The following is a 14,761-nucleotide window of genomic DNA, read 5'->3' as shown; positions in this document are numbered from 1 at the left end:
AGATGAATTGGCCATGCTAAATTGCCTATAATGTTAGGTGCATTAGACAGGGGTAAATATAGAGTAGGTGAATAGGTTTGGGTGGTTACTCTTTGGAGGGTCGGTGTGGACTTGTTGGGCCAAATGGCCTGTTTCCATACTGTAGGGAATTTAATCTGTCGAGGCAGTTGAAGGAATAGGAGTCAATGGTTAAAAATTATGACTGAACAAGAGGAAATTCCGAGAAGGTTTTGAGCTGGAAGTGGTTTCAGAACTACTAAAGGTGAGATATCATGGAAAAGTCTTGAATATGAGGATGAGAATTTTAAGATTGTGGTATTGCTAGACTGGGAGTCTTTGTATGTCAGGGATCAAGAGAGTGGTGGATGAATGGGTCTGGGTGAATGGTAGGATATAGGCAGAAGTGTTTTGAATGATGCGTGAGCCATTATTTCAAATGAACTCAGGCTGCATTGATATAGAAACATTGAAAATAGGAGCAGGTGTAGGCCATTCTGCCCTTTGAGCCTGATCCATCATTCAGTAAGATCATGTTTGACCATCCAAGTCAGTCCTCCATTCCCACATTCTCCCCAGATCCTTTGATCCCTTCATCCCTAATAACTAAATCTAACTCCTCTTGAAAACATTCAATGTTTTGGCCTCAACCGCTTTCTGTGTGAAGAAAGTTCTCCGAAGGGCCTGTACTGCACTGTAATGTTCTAGTGTCTGTTAGAGGTTGGGAGGGACCATTGTAAAATGGGAGAGTGAGAAGGGAAGGTAGGAGGAGGCTGAGGGAGGGAGAGTAGGAGGGGGAGTCATACGACAGTTAATGTCTTGGCAAAAGAAATTGTGTTAAAATGTTTCCTACCAAATCTGTCAAAGATGTTGCCCATCTTAGTCCAATGTTAGTTTGCTCTCTTCCGCTCTGTGTTGTACAGAACTGATAGCACACAGATATTTCAGTACTGTTCCAAAAAATGGAGAGAAGAAAATTACAACAGAATCAGTATTATAAAACTACCTGGATTATCAGCATGATGTTTGTGGATCTCAAAAATCAATAGGTTAAGATTACTTTTGTCTGAAAGGAAGAACATTGACTGCTCCTGGTATATTATACTATTTATACGTTAATTTGGACAAATTTGGGTCAATACAGTGGATCTTTAAAAGTTACATATTCAAAACCACACTTTACAATAGGCTCTACCTTTGTGTTTATGGGAATGTTGAGCCGAAAGATCCAGAGGCAGAAGAGGAGAATATTTTTTACGCAGTAACTTATGAACTTATAATTGAATCAAGAATATCTAGTCAATAGGCCTGCTATGACTAGTCATAGAGATGTACAGCACAGAAACAGACGCTTCGGTCCAACTTGCCTATGCCGACCAGGTATCCTAAATTAACCTAGTCCCATTTGCCAGCATTTGGCCCATATCCCTCTAAATCCTTTGAAATGTTGTAATTGTACCAGCCTCTACCACTTTCTCAGGCAGCTCATTCCACACACGCACCACCTTCTGCAGGAAAAAGTTGCCACTTTTAAGGTCCCTTTTAAATCTTTCATCTCTCACCTTAAATCTATAATTTATTGTCTAAGAGTTGGACCAAAGGAGTTTTTCCATGCTGTATAACTCCACGACTTCATTAGCCTGGGTGTTTGTTCCTAAGTGAAAGTGTGCACGGGTTTCAGACAATAATGTGGCTGCAATGTTGCCCAACTGTGGCGTCACTCACTATGCACGTCAATGCACAAGGAATGGCAAGAAGGGGGTAAGAAGGGAGGCTGGAAAGAAATAATGAAAGAAACGAAAAGCACATGGTGTGATACAGACGCACAGCTAAGAACAGTGGAACATTAAAACATCAAGTGAATCCAATTCCACAATTTACCCATCCTGCATTTAAATAAAAGGTTCATGGTACCTCACACCCTCTTAACTGAAAAAGCCTAAAGCAATTTCTGACAGAAATAATGTTTTACACCTAAAACTATTTTAGACTCAGTTGATTAGTGGTACAGTACCTGTAAAGTAACCACCAGGGAATCAAAGGAAATCTAAGTGTGCACTTAGACAGAATTTAAAGGCAATATGACTCCTCCCCAAACCCAATAAACTGATTCAATGCCTTAGCATCCAACCAGACCATTTGGAGTAAACTACAAAACACAACTTATACTGGCCGAGGAATGTACTGTGCGTGGGAAGGTAGCTGGTTTGTATAGGACCTCACTAATCACTACCATGGTGTACATGATGTTTTTGACTCTGTAATAAAAACATTCTTTGAAGAAAGAATGTTAGCAAGGCCCAGGCTACTAGTGTTTTTTTTTTACAAACAACCCTCCTTGCATATGCTTAAGAGAGGGAGCCAGAGAGGAAAAATTGCATTTTCAATGCAGGAGCCTCAGGAAACTAATGGACAATGTCTTTGTCCACCAGTTTAACTTATGGTTAACAGGTCTACGTCAAATATCAGCTGCCAGCCTTTGTTCTGTGAACCGTACTTGTTCTCCTGAGTCTGGGTTCAAGTCCCCACTCCACAGATTTGAAACGAATTGGAGCCTCTTGTAGCAGTGGGACTACTACACTGTCGGGGGGAACCATCTTTAGGATGAGATGTTAAATCCATCTACCCATTCAAGTGTATGTAAAAGCTTCCTTGGCTTTTCAAAAAAAGCAGGCCAGTACATCCTATCTATCCCTCAACTATTCCTAAAAGGTAGATTATTTAGATATTGCATCATGTAATGGAATCTTACTGTACCGAAATAGGCTACTGCAATTTTTAAAATTACAACAGTGGCTTAGCTTCAGAAGTACTGAGATTGCCACAATGTTGTGGAACATACAGAGGTCATGAAGGTTGCTATATAAATGCAATATATTTCTATATTAAAAACTCTTCCATTTTAATAATGAGTCTGACTTTTTCTTTCTCCCATTCTGTATTTTTTAAACTCCCAATATCTTTAAACATTATGCTGACTCAGTGACCAGAAAGTTTATCATTGTAAATTTGAAAACACTTAAAATTCTAAAATTGGAAGAAAGGCAAAGCTTGGCTTTTAAAAAAAATCTCTTGTTTTCACCACCTCTTCCCCATTGATATTACTGGGAAGGACCTGAGCAAACTCCTCCCAGACAGCAAACACTAACCCTGCCCTTGTTGGTTGACAAACTTCTTCAAGAAAATGATGCATCTAAAGAGAATCCAATGCTCAACCTGATCACAGATCTTTAGAACTTGTTTCATTGTTGCAGAGTCCTGATGATAAGACTTGGCCTCCGCTTCACTGAAGGATGGCATGTTCTCAGAGGTGATAGACAAAGATTATTTTTACTTTGAAGGTTAATGCTGGGAGATGTCAATTTTGGGACTAAGCCACACTGACCACTTGGAGCTTCAAGACCCAACAGTAGGAATTGCTTGCCTCACAAAACCCATTGCTCACCAAATACCAGAAAGGTTCAGTCATACCCTTATCTCGTTTTGGCTCCTTTGCTTGTTCATAATTGGAGGGAGGAGGTCATTTGGCTCAAAGGCTGATTTGCGATGCCAATAGCATGCATTCAATTCTTACACCAGCTGAGATCCCCATGAAGGATTCCCCTTTTCAACCTTGCCCCCTCAGCTGAGGGATGGTGATGCTCAGGTTTAAATCAACTAGGCAAAAGTGGGTACTGCAGAATTCCTGATGAAGGGCTTTTGCTCAAAACATCAATTTTCCTGCTCCCCAGATGCTACCTGACTTGCTGTGCTTTTCCAGCACTACTCTAATCTTAATTCTCAGGTTTAACCCTGACCAGTTGCCTCTCTCTCTCTCTAATGAGAGTTGCCCTATGGCAGTAGGACTATGGCGACTTTACCTTTTAATTGCAGGGTAGACCATCAAAAATGTGGCTTGTTGTTTTGTCACTCAGTCTGGGGACAGATACCCTTTTGAGACAAATGGGAAGAATATCTTTACAATAGAGTGAGTGTGTTTCATCACCCCCTTCTCAAACGTAATTAAGGATGTGCAATGGCTAATCTTGCCTGTGATACCTGCACATCATGAATGTTAATAAATAAACAAATCAATTAAATTGAAAGAACTGTGGATGCTGTAAATCAGAAACAGAAATTGCTGGAAAAGCTCAGCAGCTCTGGCAGCATCTGTGGAAAGAATAAAGTTAACGCTTTGGGTCCAGTGACACTTCCTCAGAACAAACAAATGATTTTTCTTTAAAATATTACATACAGCAAGGAATGCAATCTACATGCAAAATGATATTAGTAATAAGGGTCTTGCACTGATAATGGAATTAGTTTGAAATTGATACAAGAAAAACAATTAACTTCTTTGACAGTATAAGATTTCTATGGAACAGTGAAGCAGAGGGAGTAAATGGTTTTCTTCATCTACAATGATCCTCACACCAGACAGGACTGTGATGTGAGTAAGATTTTGCAGTGGAGAATTTGTAGTTGACTGGGCAAGAAATGTGGAAATTGCTTTTTCTTCCAAAGCACTAGAGATAATATCTGGGGGCCAATCATCTCATGTATATACCAGCAGACCTCTTGTTGGCAGTTCACCCAAAAACCTGAACAGGATGGGGAAATAAGAACTTGTACATTTATAACAGCTGTCACTACTTTTAGCATTTTGAGATATCCTATTAGCTCACTTTAAAGGCCCCTATAGTAAAGTGGACAATCATGGCTGTTAATTTATGTACAGCAATGTGATAATGATCAGATTATCTATTTATCCAATGTGGGGAAAACCAATATTTCTAAAAAAAAAATGCTCAGTAAATGAGAAAGAATTCCCTCTTCTCTAGTTCAATATGAACTTTTATGTTCACCTAGATGAGGGGCAGACAAAGTCTAATGTTTCATTTGGAAGGCAGGACTTCTGTCAATGGGGATGAGAGTTTAACCTGGAATCTGTTCCCAATGTTGGAATCTTCCCAGACCATGATGAGAAGGTGGTGAAAATTGGGAGCAACTGGCAGCAAGGAACCTCTCAATGTTGGGAGCAAAATTTCCCAATCAAGTGATGAACAGGAATGAGATTCTTGCTAGGAAGCAGCAAGAAGCCACTTTGCATGCAATAACATCTCATTGTTAGTTCACATTGCCTCATTGATGTGTAGTTTCCCAATCCTCTAAGTGCTGGATAGAAACTAGATGGCAACATTTTCCAACATGGAAGTTAGCTCACGACTCCAGCCTGCACTTCCCAAACTTTGTCCTAGACACCAGTTACCAACGTCTGGCAGTAAGCTTCATTGGGAGAGACTGCACACATCCACCTTGACCTCGCTTTCAGATGTTGGCATCTGATACTAACCAAGCTCACCTTGGCGTTATGTTGGGGTACCTCGGATCCACTTATAGTCTGCCCTTCAACACTGCACTTCGGAATGCCCACTGGCACCCATCACTGCAGAGCTGCTGCCAGGGCACGTTGTACACAGGTGCCCAGCTCATTAGTTTGGACCAAGCTGCATTTCGGAGATCCTCGTTTTCTCCCTTAGTGCCTGCGTGGATAGTTAAAAATCACACTTCCAAATAAACCTGTTGAATTATAACCTGATGTTGTGTGATTTTTAAACTTTGTCCACTCCAGTCCAACACTAGCTCCTCCAAATCATATGTGGATATTCACAGCCTCTGTGCCTTACCTTGCCTTTTTGCACTTAGGTCTCCTCTCAGTCAGAGTGTAAAGGGTCACAATCGTTCAGCCCTGCCTTGCTGTTTAGCACAGATGCAAATTTGGGCACTTGGTCAGAGTTGTCAGTGCTGAGCAGTCAAGGGGATGGACATGTTGCTGTACAGCACTACGTGGTATCAACATAACACCCACACCAAGCGCCAACAGCTTACGTGGCAGACACACTGCAGGTGCTTCAACCAAATGGCCAAGTCTAAAGGGGGTTAGTCCTCAGTCTAGTCTAAGAAGACAGCCTTCAGTCAGGGGGTCAGAGTATGGTCCCATGGACTGTCTCCAATGAATTAAACAGAACTGAGGTCTAACTGTGGCTGCCTCATGTCTTGTCAGAGATTGGTTTGTGCTGTGGTGTTCATCTTCTTTTTCCCTGGACATTGTCTTGTGTGGATCAGGAACCCCATCCTGACATGACTGGTTCTCCCACGTCCCCTGTATTTTATTGTTACTGTGCTTTGTGTATCCAGTTGCAAGCTTTCTGATTCCATGTTGTGGGCGGCACGGTGGCACAGTGGTTAGCACTGCTGCCTCACAGCGCTAGAGACCCGGGTTCAATTCCCGCCTCAGGCGACTGACTGTGTGGAGTTTGCACGTTCTCCCCGTGTCTGTGTGGGTTTCCTCTGGATGCTCCGGTTTCCTCCCACAGTCCAAAGATGTGCAGGTCTATCCAGCACTTCGAGGAATGGGAATGCTAAATTGCCCGTAGGGTTAGGTAAGGAGTAAATGTAGGTGTATGGGTGGGTTGCGCTTCGGCGGGGCGGTGTGGACTTGTTGGGGCGAAGGGCCTGTTTCCACACTGTAAGTAATCTAATCTAATCTAAGTATAGGAAATCACAGTAAGACACCATCAGTCAGCTGCTTGTGTGGTCAGGATGAGTTTACGAGGGAGGGAGCTACAGTCAGCTCAGAGTCCAACGTAAACACAGTCTGGGGATTAGCAGTAAACAAGCCAGGGAACAATAACAGGGATCAGTCAGGGGTTTGGTCAGTCATTAGTCAGAACTAGCCATCCAAGTTGTTCAAGGTGTGGGCCATGGCCTGTTCTGGGCATGTGTCCACAAAAAAAGTCAAGTTGGAGGAGTTTATGCTGCACAAGGAAACTAGGAATTCCAATGTGGGGGTTGGAAAGGGCAGGCTGGGGCACAAGGAAGAGAGCAACTGAATATATAGGAGAAGGGAGAGATGAAAGTACATGGGAAGGAAAAGGGTAATGCAGTAGGGGGTGGTGTCATCAATAGTCAGAGACTTATCTGGCATGTTGACCCTATATGCCTGCAAACCAGGGGCTGAGTGTGGGGAGAGGGAGGATCAGATGGTGAGGCTGGGGAGGGGCAGTGGGGGATTAGGGGGAGCCTAGGCTAGTTGGGAACATGGGGAGCTCAATGCTGATGTGGGTAAATAGGGAGGGCTGCATTTGGATGTTCATCAAGGGTAAGAGGCTGTGCTCGAGACTCACTGCATCAGGAGCGACTGCTGTTCACTCCCATTGTGATGAATAGCAAGTGTGCAATGGAGATGATAATGACTGCCACTTTCTGGAGTGGATGGGGTAAATGTTCCATTCTGTGAGGGCAGTGTAGTGATTGCAAGAAGATCAGCCAGGTGGACATCACGGAACAGGAGTTCCCTGATTGGGGCTATTAACTTGGTCAGTCAGGGAGCCCTGGCTGACAGATAGGAACAGGAGCGTCAGACATCCTGCACATTCTGAAAACTGGCTCTGAGGGAGCTGGAGCTGTAGTAAGCACTCTCCACTTCTAAAGGGTGACTTGGTGATAGGATACTAGCCCTCTGGAGTTATTTCAGGAGGGGGTTTCCATTTTCAATCAATGTCAGGCACCAGCAGGGATGTGATGGGCCAAAGGGCCTTTTACTATGCTGTAGATCTCTATTACACCCACACAGTAGGGACAGAAGACATCTATAAGCACAGAATGCTGTCAGTAAACCTGAGACGTTGTCCTATTGTGTGAAGGACATATGCCTAAAACGTTGATTCTCCTGCTCCTCGGATGCTGCCTGACCTGCTGTACTTTTCCAGCTCCACACTTCTCAACTCTAATCTCCAGCATCTGCCGTCTCCACTTTCTCCTATTATGTGGAGTCTTAACGCTAGCTCCGAGCTCTCCTGGTCACATCATCCAGCCTCAGGAATCAATTCCACCAATGGCTATAATGCACAATTAATATTACGGTAGCCTGGAAAGCTTCATCTTAGTTGCCAAAGTTGTAAGCACCTTCCAAGCTACGCTACTAACTTCACACCTTGCACCATAAAACATTGTGTAGTGTGAAGGAAGATTGAGTTCTGTAATGTCAATGTCACTCTTGGTTTAAGCCATCACTGGTTGAGTCTTTCTCATGACAGAGCAGCCCTATGGTCTGGTAGAGCAATTGCATCTTTACCTGACCGTGTATTTTGATAGTGTTATTAGTGGCTGATATCGTCAAGTCCTCTCATGCCTGGGGCTGAGCAGGTGCCTAGTTTCTGGTACTCCTCGGAGTGCCAGGGCCCTGGAATGTTGCATCCTCTGCCAGCTGTGGAGACGTGGCAGTGATGTGCTCACCAGAGTGTGACCCTGACTCTAATCTAGCTGGAATGCCTACTGAGCTTGTTCAGCAGGCAGCTGTTCCAGAACATTCTTTGAAAAATCTGTAGCTCCTGCTTTAGAGATGGAGGCAGGATTGGACTTTTGGCTGCCAAGACCATGCAAATGCCACCAGGTGTCTCCTTTGGGGCAGCACGGTGGCTCAGTGGTTAGCACTGCTGCTTTACAGCGCCTGGGGTCCAGGTTCAATTTCAGCCTTGGGCGACTGTCTGTGTAGAGTTTACACATTCTCCCCAGTCTCTGCGTGGATTCCTTCCAGGTGCTCCGGTTTCCTCCCACAGTCCAAAGCTGAGCAGATTAGATGGATTGGCTATACTGAGTTGCCCATACTGTCCAAGGATGTGCAGATGAGGCGCATTAGTCAGGGGTAAATGTAAAGTAAATGTAAAGGGGAATGGGTCTGGGTGGGACACTCTTCAGAGGCTTATAGATTTGCTGGACCGAAGGGCTTGTTTCCATACTGTAGCCATTGTATTCTATTTGGTGATGAAACAGGGGACATGTCAATATCAAGGGGTAGAAGTTCAGGCATGTTTGCAGACACATTCACAGTGACAGCAATGTGAGAGGATCACAGCAATGATTCTTGCTTGGTTGCCAGTCTCAGTATCACCACAGGAACAGTCAGGGACAGATTATCTCCTTGAGAGTGGCAAGGAGCTAATGTTGGGCACCCTACCACCCATCTTAGCTCTCTCTGTCCAATTGGTGGGCTATTTTCTCCTGGCATGAGACAAAGGGATGCATTGAATGAGATGAAAGTGGCTGGCACGGCTGGTGCAGATGGTGGAAAGGTGGCGAGGTGCTGTAAGTGGGTAGGCAGTGCAGAAAGACATGCGGGGGTTAGTTGGGTGAGTGCAAGCAAAGGAAGACACTGCATGCAATAGTGGAAGTGGCAGGCCAGGAGCTTTGGTGGGTGTTGTATGCAGTGTTAGATTTAGATTGAGTGTGAGGTAGCAGAGAAAAGATGGTGGCATTTACCAGCATGGAGTGGAGGGGATCACCTCCTTGTGGTCTCTCTCTAAATTATGTGTACTGTGCTGATCCTGGGGTCAACCTTTGAACAGGCTGGTAGAGTCTGAGATGAGATGTCCTAGAAGCCCTACAGTGTGGAAACAGACCTTTCGGCCCAACCAGTCCACACTGACCCTCCGAAGAGTAACCCCCCCAGACCCGTTCCCTTATCCTATTACTCAACATTTACCCCTGACTAATGCACCTAACCTATATATGGTTATAGAGTCATAGAGACGTACAGCATGGAAACAGACCCTTTGGTCCATGCTGACTAGATATCCCAACCCAATCTAGGCCTACCTGCCAGCACCTAGCCCATATCCCTCCAAACCCTTCCTATTCATATATCCATCCAGATACCTTTTAAATGTTGAAATTGTACCAGCCTCCACCACTTCCTCTGGCAGCTCATTCCATACTCGTACCACCCGGTGTGAAATGTTGCCCCTTAGGTCTCTTTTATATCTTTCTCCTCTCACCCTAAACCTATGCCCTCTAGTTCTGGACTCCCTGACCCCAGGGAAAGACTTTGCCTATTTACCCTATCCATGCCCCTCATAATTTTGTAAACCTCTATAAGGTCACCCCTCAGCCTCTGATGCTCCAGGGAAAACAGCCCCAGCCTGATCAGCCCCTCCCTATAGCTCAAATCCCATGTTCCTTACCATGCCCTGAGTTCATCTGCCTTCCCTGTTAGGCTCCTTGCATTGAAATAAATGCAGTTTAATTCTTTAGTCCTACCTTGTCCCTGCTTGCCCTGTCTGACTCGCTTCTGTTCTCAACTGTACCAGTCTCGGATTGATCTCTTTCCTCACTATCTTCCCGGGTCCCACCCCCCCCCACCTTACTAGTTTAAATCCTCCTGGGCAGCTCTAGCAAATTTCCCTGCCAGTATATTAGTCCCCTTCCAATTTAGGTGCAATCCATCCTTCTTGTACAGGTCACTTCTACCCCAAAAGAGATTCCAATGATCCAAAAATGTGAATCCTTCTCCCATACACCAGCTCCTCAGCCATGCATTCATCTGCTTTTTTCTTCTATTCCTGCCCTGACCAGCTATATAACCCAGAACATTATGGGCAATTTCCCATGGCTAACTCACCTCACCTACACATCTTTAGATTGTGGGAGGAAATCCACGCAGATACGGGGAGAATGTGCAAACTGCACACAGACAGTCTGCCTGAGATTGGAATCGAACCAGGTCCCTGGCGTTGTGCTGCCCTTATGGTTACCTTTTGCTGGTGCTGGGGCAAAGGGACAACTGTCTTCCACATTACCCCATCCATCAGGATCTCCAAGTACCTATCTGCAAAGCAGGATGCCTTTTATATGACATCGCTGTGGCACGAGGTGTAGTTTGCAAGGCAGCTCTGGACAATCAGCATTTAACTGAGTGCACAGCTGTGCTTTACATAGCTGGGCAGCTGTGCCAGGGATACTAGGAGGTCCTGGCAATTATAAAGTGTGTAGGGCATAGGCTATGAAGCAAGTTTGGGATGATAGCATGAGCAAACTATCTCAGCTCCACAGAGAGAAACTTTCAACTTGCCAAAATTGATACTTTGCAGATTTCTAGTAAAATGCAGCTCAAACTTTCTGACTCCACAAGTGTGTGCCAATTAAATCATAATCTGCTAGACATGGAAGGATGCAATCTGCACTTTTGATTTAGAGATCTAGTGAAGGGGTCATGACAAACGTTAAGAAGTTGGATACAAATTTTAAGAAAAACAATCAATATTTAAAGAGGAGGTGTTTTAATGTTTCTGTACAAGCACAATTTTCTGTTCAGTGTTCTGAATGTTGTTCTTGGCTATGGCTGAAATTAGGAACTAACATTTTTTTTAAAAATGTTTTGTCGAAAGCCAAGAGGAGGAAATTACAGAAAATGTTTGCAGGCTATAGTCCACACCAGGGGGCCACAAACCAAATTGGAAGTGTGATTTAATTAAACCTCATGATTTGTGGCTGACATCACACAAAATAAGCATGAAAGCTGTCAGGCTATTGTAAAACAACCAATCACTTCTCCAGTATATTACAGGAAAGGAAATCTACAGCTCGATGCCAAATGTGGACTCACTTGTCAATCGCTCAGTCTCACAACTAAATGATTAATATCTCTCACAAGCACTGAGTCAATAAATGTACTGTAAATGTGGCCTTTGCTCGTAAAGACCACATTCTAAGAATGAATATCGATTTAAAATGGACTCAAAGGTTTGCGATGGATTCTGCATTCAAACTGAGTTAGTTTCTATAGATCTTTTCTGACAAAAGAAATGTTCTGATTTGATTTATTTATTGTCACATGTATTAAATAACAAAATACGGTGAAGACTGTTATATAGTTTTGCCACTCTCTGGTGCCATTTTAAAATGCAGAAAAATAAATCGAAACATAGGCAGAAAAATAAAGAAATAAAAAGGCTCCAATTTACAGTTGTTCTTGTTAAGTGCTCAGTCACAGGCCTGAAGCATCCGGCTACGTAACCCCTCACCATGCCATAAGAACAACAGTTACCATTCTTTGGTTCTCTCTCACCTCCACTGATACCACAGCCATCATTATCACATGGACAAGGCAAATGTTTAAAGACTTCCAGCATGAGAAACTGTATATGTGAAAAGGTTAATTCAGAACAAATCTGACAGAACCCAAAGATTAGACAAGTAACCTTCACTTGGAGCCAGCTAGACCAGCCTCATTGAATGGTTGAAAGGAAATTACTTTCCTTTGCCTCCACGGACAAAAATTCATGAAGTTTTCCATTTTGGATATAAAAGATCAGAGAAATTGGGCTGACTCCCCTGATGAGAGGCTTATGCCCAAAACATCGACTCAACTGCTCCTCGGATGCTGCCTGGCCTGTTGCGCTTTTTCTGCGCCATACTTAGACTCTGAAGACTCTCTGGCATCTGCAGTCCTCACATTCTCCCTTAGTCTCCTTGAAGCAGATTAAGAGGTGATCTTATTAAGGCTCAAAATTTATGAAAACTTTTGACACAGTAAAGAGAGATATTCTGTTTCCACTGACTGGTATGTCAGTAACTCAGGGTCACAATTTCAAGAGAGCTAGGAATGAGATGAGGAGAAATTCAGGGTTGTTAGGATTTGAAATACGCTGCCTGGGAGAATACTGGAGGCGGATTCCAAAGGAGATGTCAAAAGAGAGCTGGATATAGATTTGAAAAAGTGATGAATTTAGAGGGCCACAAAGATAGGGCTTGAGAAAGGGCCTAGCTAGGTAGTCCTTTGAGGAGCTAATACATATATGATGGGCTGAATGGTCCCTTTTTGTACTCGAAAATTCCGATCCTATGTCTTTCGTCACAATTGACTTAAATAAGGAAAATATACTTTGAAGTTTATAGAGGCCAAGAAGTGAATCTAGTTTCTCTCATTAACTGATTAAACCTTACACATGGAAAATGTTAGAAACTATGATTAAACATGACATAACAGCACCTTCGGATAAGTTCAAGGTAACCAGACAGAGTCAACATGGTTTCGTCAAAGATAAATCATATTTAATTACGTTACTGGAGTTTTTGGAAGTAATAATTTACACTGTGGATAAAGGGGAACCAGTAGATGTAATACATTTAGATTTCCAGAAGACATTTGCTAAGTTGTCACATCAAAAGGTGTATGGAGTAATATATTATCATGGATAGATGATTAACTAACAAGGAAGAGGTACAGAATAGGAATGAATGAATCTTTTTCAAACTGGCAGGATGTTACAAGTCATGGTGCTGGGCCCTTAACTCTCTACAATTTATGGAAATGATTTGGACAAAGGGATTGAAAATATGGTAGTTAAATTTGCTGATGACACAAAAATGGGTCAGGGAAATGAGCAGCACATAAGGAGCCTACAAAGGGATTTAGACAGGTTAAGTGAATGGGCAGAAATCTTCCAAATGGAGTATCATGCAGGAAAGTGAAATTGTCCATTTTGGCAGAAGTAACAAAAAAAAGGATAATATTTAAATGGCGAGAGGATTAAGCGAAGGTTGGGTGTCTTAGGTCACAACTTGCAGAAGGTTAGTATGCAGGTACAGGAAGCAATCAGGAAAGCTAATAGAATGTTGCTTTATTGCAAGAAGAATTGAATTCAAGAGTAGGTCATGCTTCAGTATGCCGGGTATTGGTAAGACCACATGCACTGATGGAAAGTTAATCGTTGAAGGCAGTTCTGAAAAGGGTTACTTGACTAATACCTGGAATGAGCAGATTGCCTTATAAGAAAAAGGTCAGTCAGGCTGGGTCTGCATCCTGTGGAGTTTAGAAGTGTCAGAGGTGACTTAATTGAAACATACAAGATGCTGAGGGGATTTGACCAGGTAGATGTGGAAAGGATGTTTTATTTTATAGGAGGTTATAGAACTGGTGGTGTCATAGTTTAAAAATAAAGGCTCACCCATTTGAGAGAGACACAGGACATAGGATCAGAAGTAGACCATTCAGCCCATTGAGTCTGCTCCACCATTCATCAAGATCATGGTTGATTTGATAACTTTCAACTCCATCTTCCTGCCTTTAACCCATAACCCTTGATTGGTTTACTGACTAAACATTTCTAAGCTTTTGGATGTCGGTTTGCTCGCTGAGTTGTAAGGTACATTTCCATGAAATGAACCTTGCAGCTCAGCGAGCAAACCTACATCCAAAAGCTCAACCTGAGCTACAAATCTTCTCAAAACTCGCTAATTTCTAAATTTCTTAACAATAGGCTCAACAGCCTGTGATAAAACGTTCCACAAATTCACAACCCTTAGCAATAAAAGATTTCTTACTTCTGTTTTAAAACGTGTGATCCTTTACTCTGATCCTACATTCTCCCACAGGGGGAAACCACCTCTCAGCATCTAACTTGTCAAGTCTTTGAAGAATCTTGTATATATCAGTGTAACCTCATTCATCTATATTCCAACAGTAAGGGCACAATCTACACAATTTCAACTCACATGATTGCTCCTCCAGCGATGAGGAAAAGATTAAGAGGTACGTGCGTTTGGAATGCCCTCCCTCAAAAGGCATTGGATACAGAATCTTTAAATTTTTTTAAAATCAAGAATGTATCTACCTCTGTTTTATCAAAAAAGGAGAGAGTTTATCAGGTGTGTGCAGGAATGTGGAGGCGATGTTAAAATCAGATCAGCAATGATCTCTCTGAATGGCAGAGCAGCCTTGAGGGGCCAAATTGTTTCTTGTTCGCATCTTATTTAAAAAGTATATACACCAAGTATATACCTTAATACCAAGTCTTGCTCACAAGAGGCAAACAAAACCTTTTCAATTGTCCAGCTGGTACCTGCACTTTGTATGCATACTGTTTGAGTGAATCTATGATGTGTACACTAGTAAATAAAAGCTTGTATTCCTGAAGACGACAACGTCCCCAAAGGAACAATGTTA

The 14,761-nt window shown here is 43.0% G+C and overlaps 1 protein-coding gene across 3 annotated transcripts in view; it reads right to left on the bottom strand.

Annotated features, from left to right (window-relative positions):
- LOC148145073 (uncharacterized) overlaps positions 1-14,761 on the bottom strand; it is a 32,887-nt gene that overhangs the window by 4,618 nt on the left and 13,508 nt on the right. The window contains exons 1-2 of one of the 3 annotated variants that reach the window (XM_087973452.1): positions 3,858-3,912; positions 851-947 (exon numbers count right to left, since the gene is read on the bottom strand). The exons of 1 other annotated variant lie outside the window; for it this stretch is intronic. In XM_087973452.1, the coding sequence (XP_087829578.1) occupies positions 851-875 (25 nt within the window). In that variant the 5' untranslated portion in view covers positions 876-947; positions 3,858-3,912. Of the gene's footprint in view, positions 1-850; positions 948-3,857; positions 3,913-14,761 lie in introns of those variants that run through there. One more of the 3 variants, XM_087973451.1, reaches the window with a different exon arrangement.

This window comes from Chiloscyllium plagiosum, unplaced genomic scaffold (assembly GCF_037043375.1).
Source record: "Chiloscyllium plagiosum isolate Xiang-an unplaced genomic scaffold, Cpla_swu_hap1 HiC_scaffold_26, whole genome shotgun sequence".
NCBI lineage: Eukaryota > Metazoa > Chordata > Chondrichthyes > Orectolobiformes > Hemiscylliidae > Chiloscyllium > Chiloscyllium plagiosum.
This window is presented reverse-complemented; position numbering and strand designations above follow the sequence as displayed.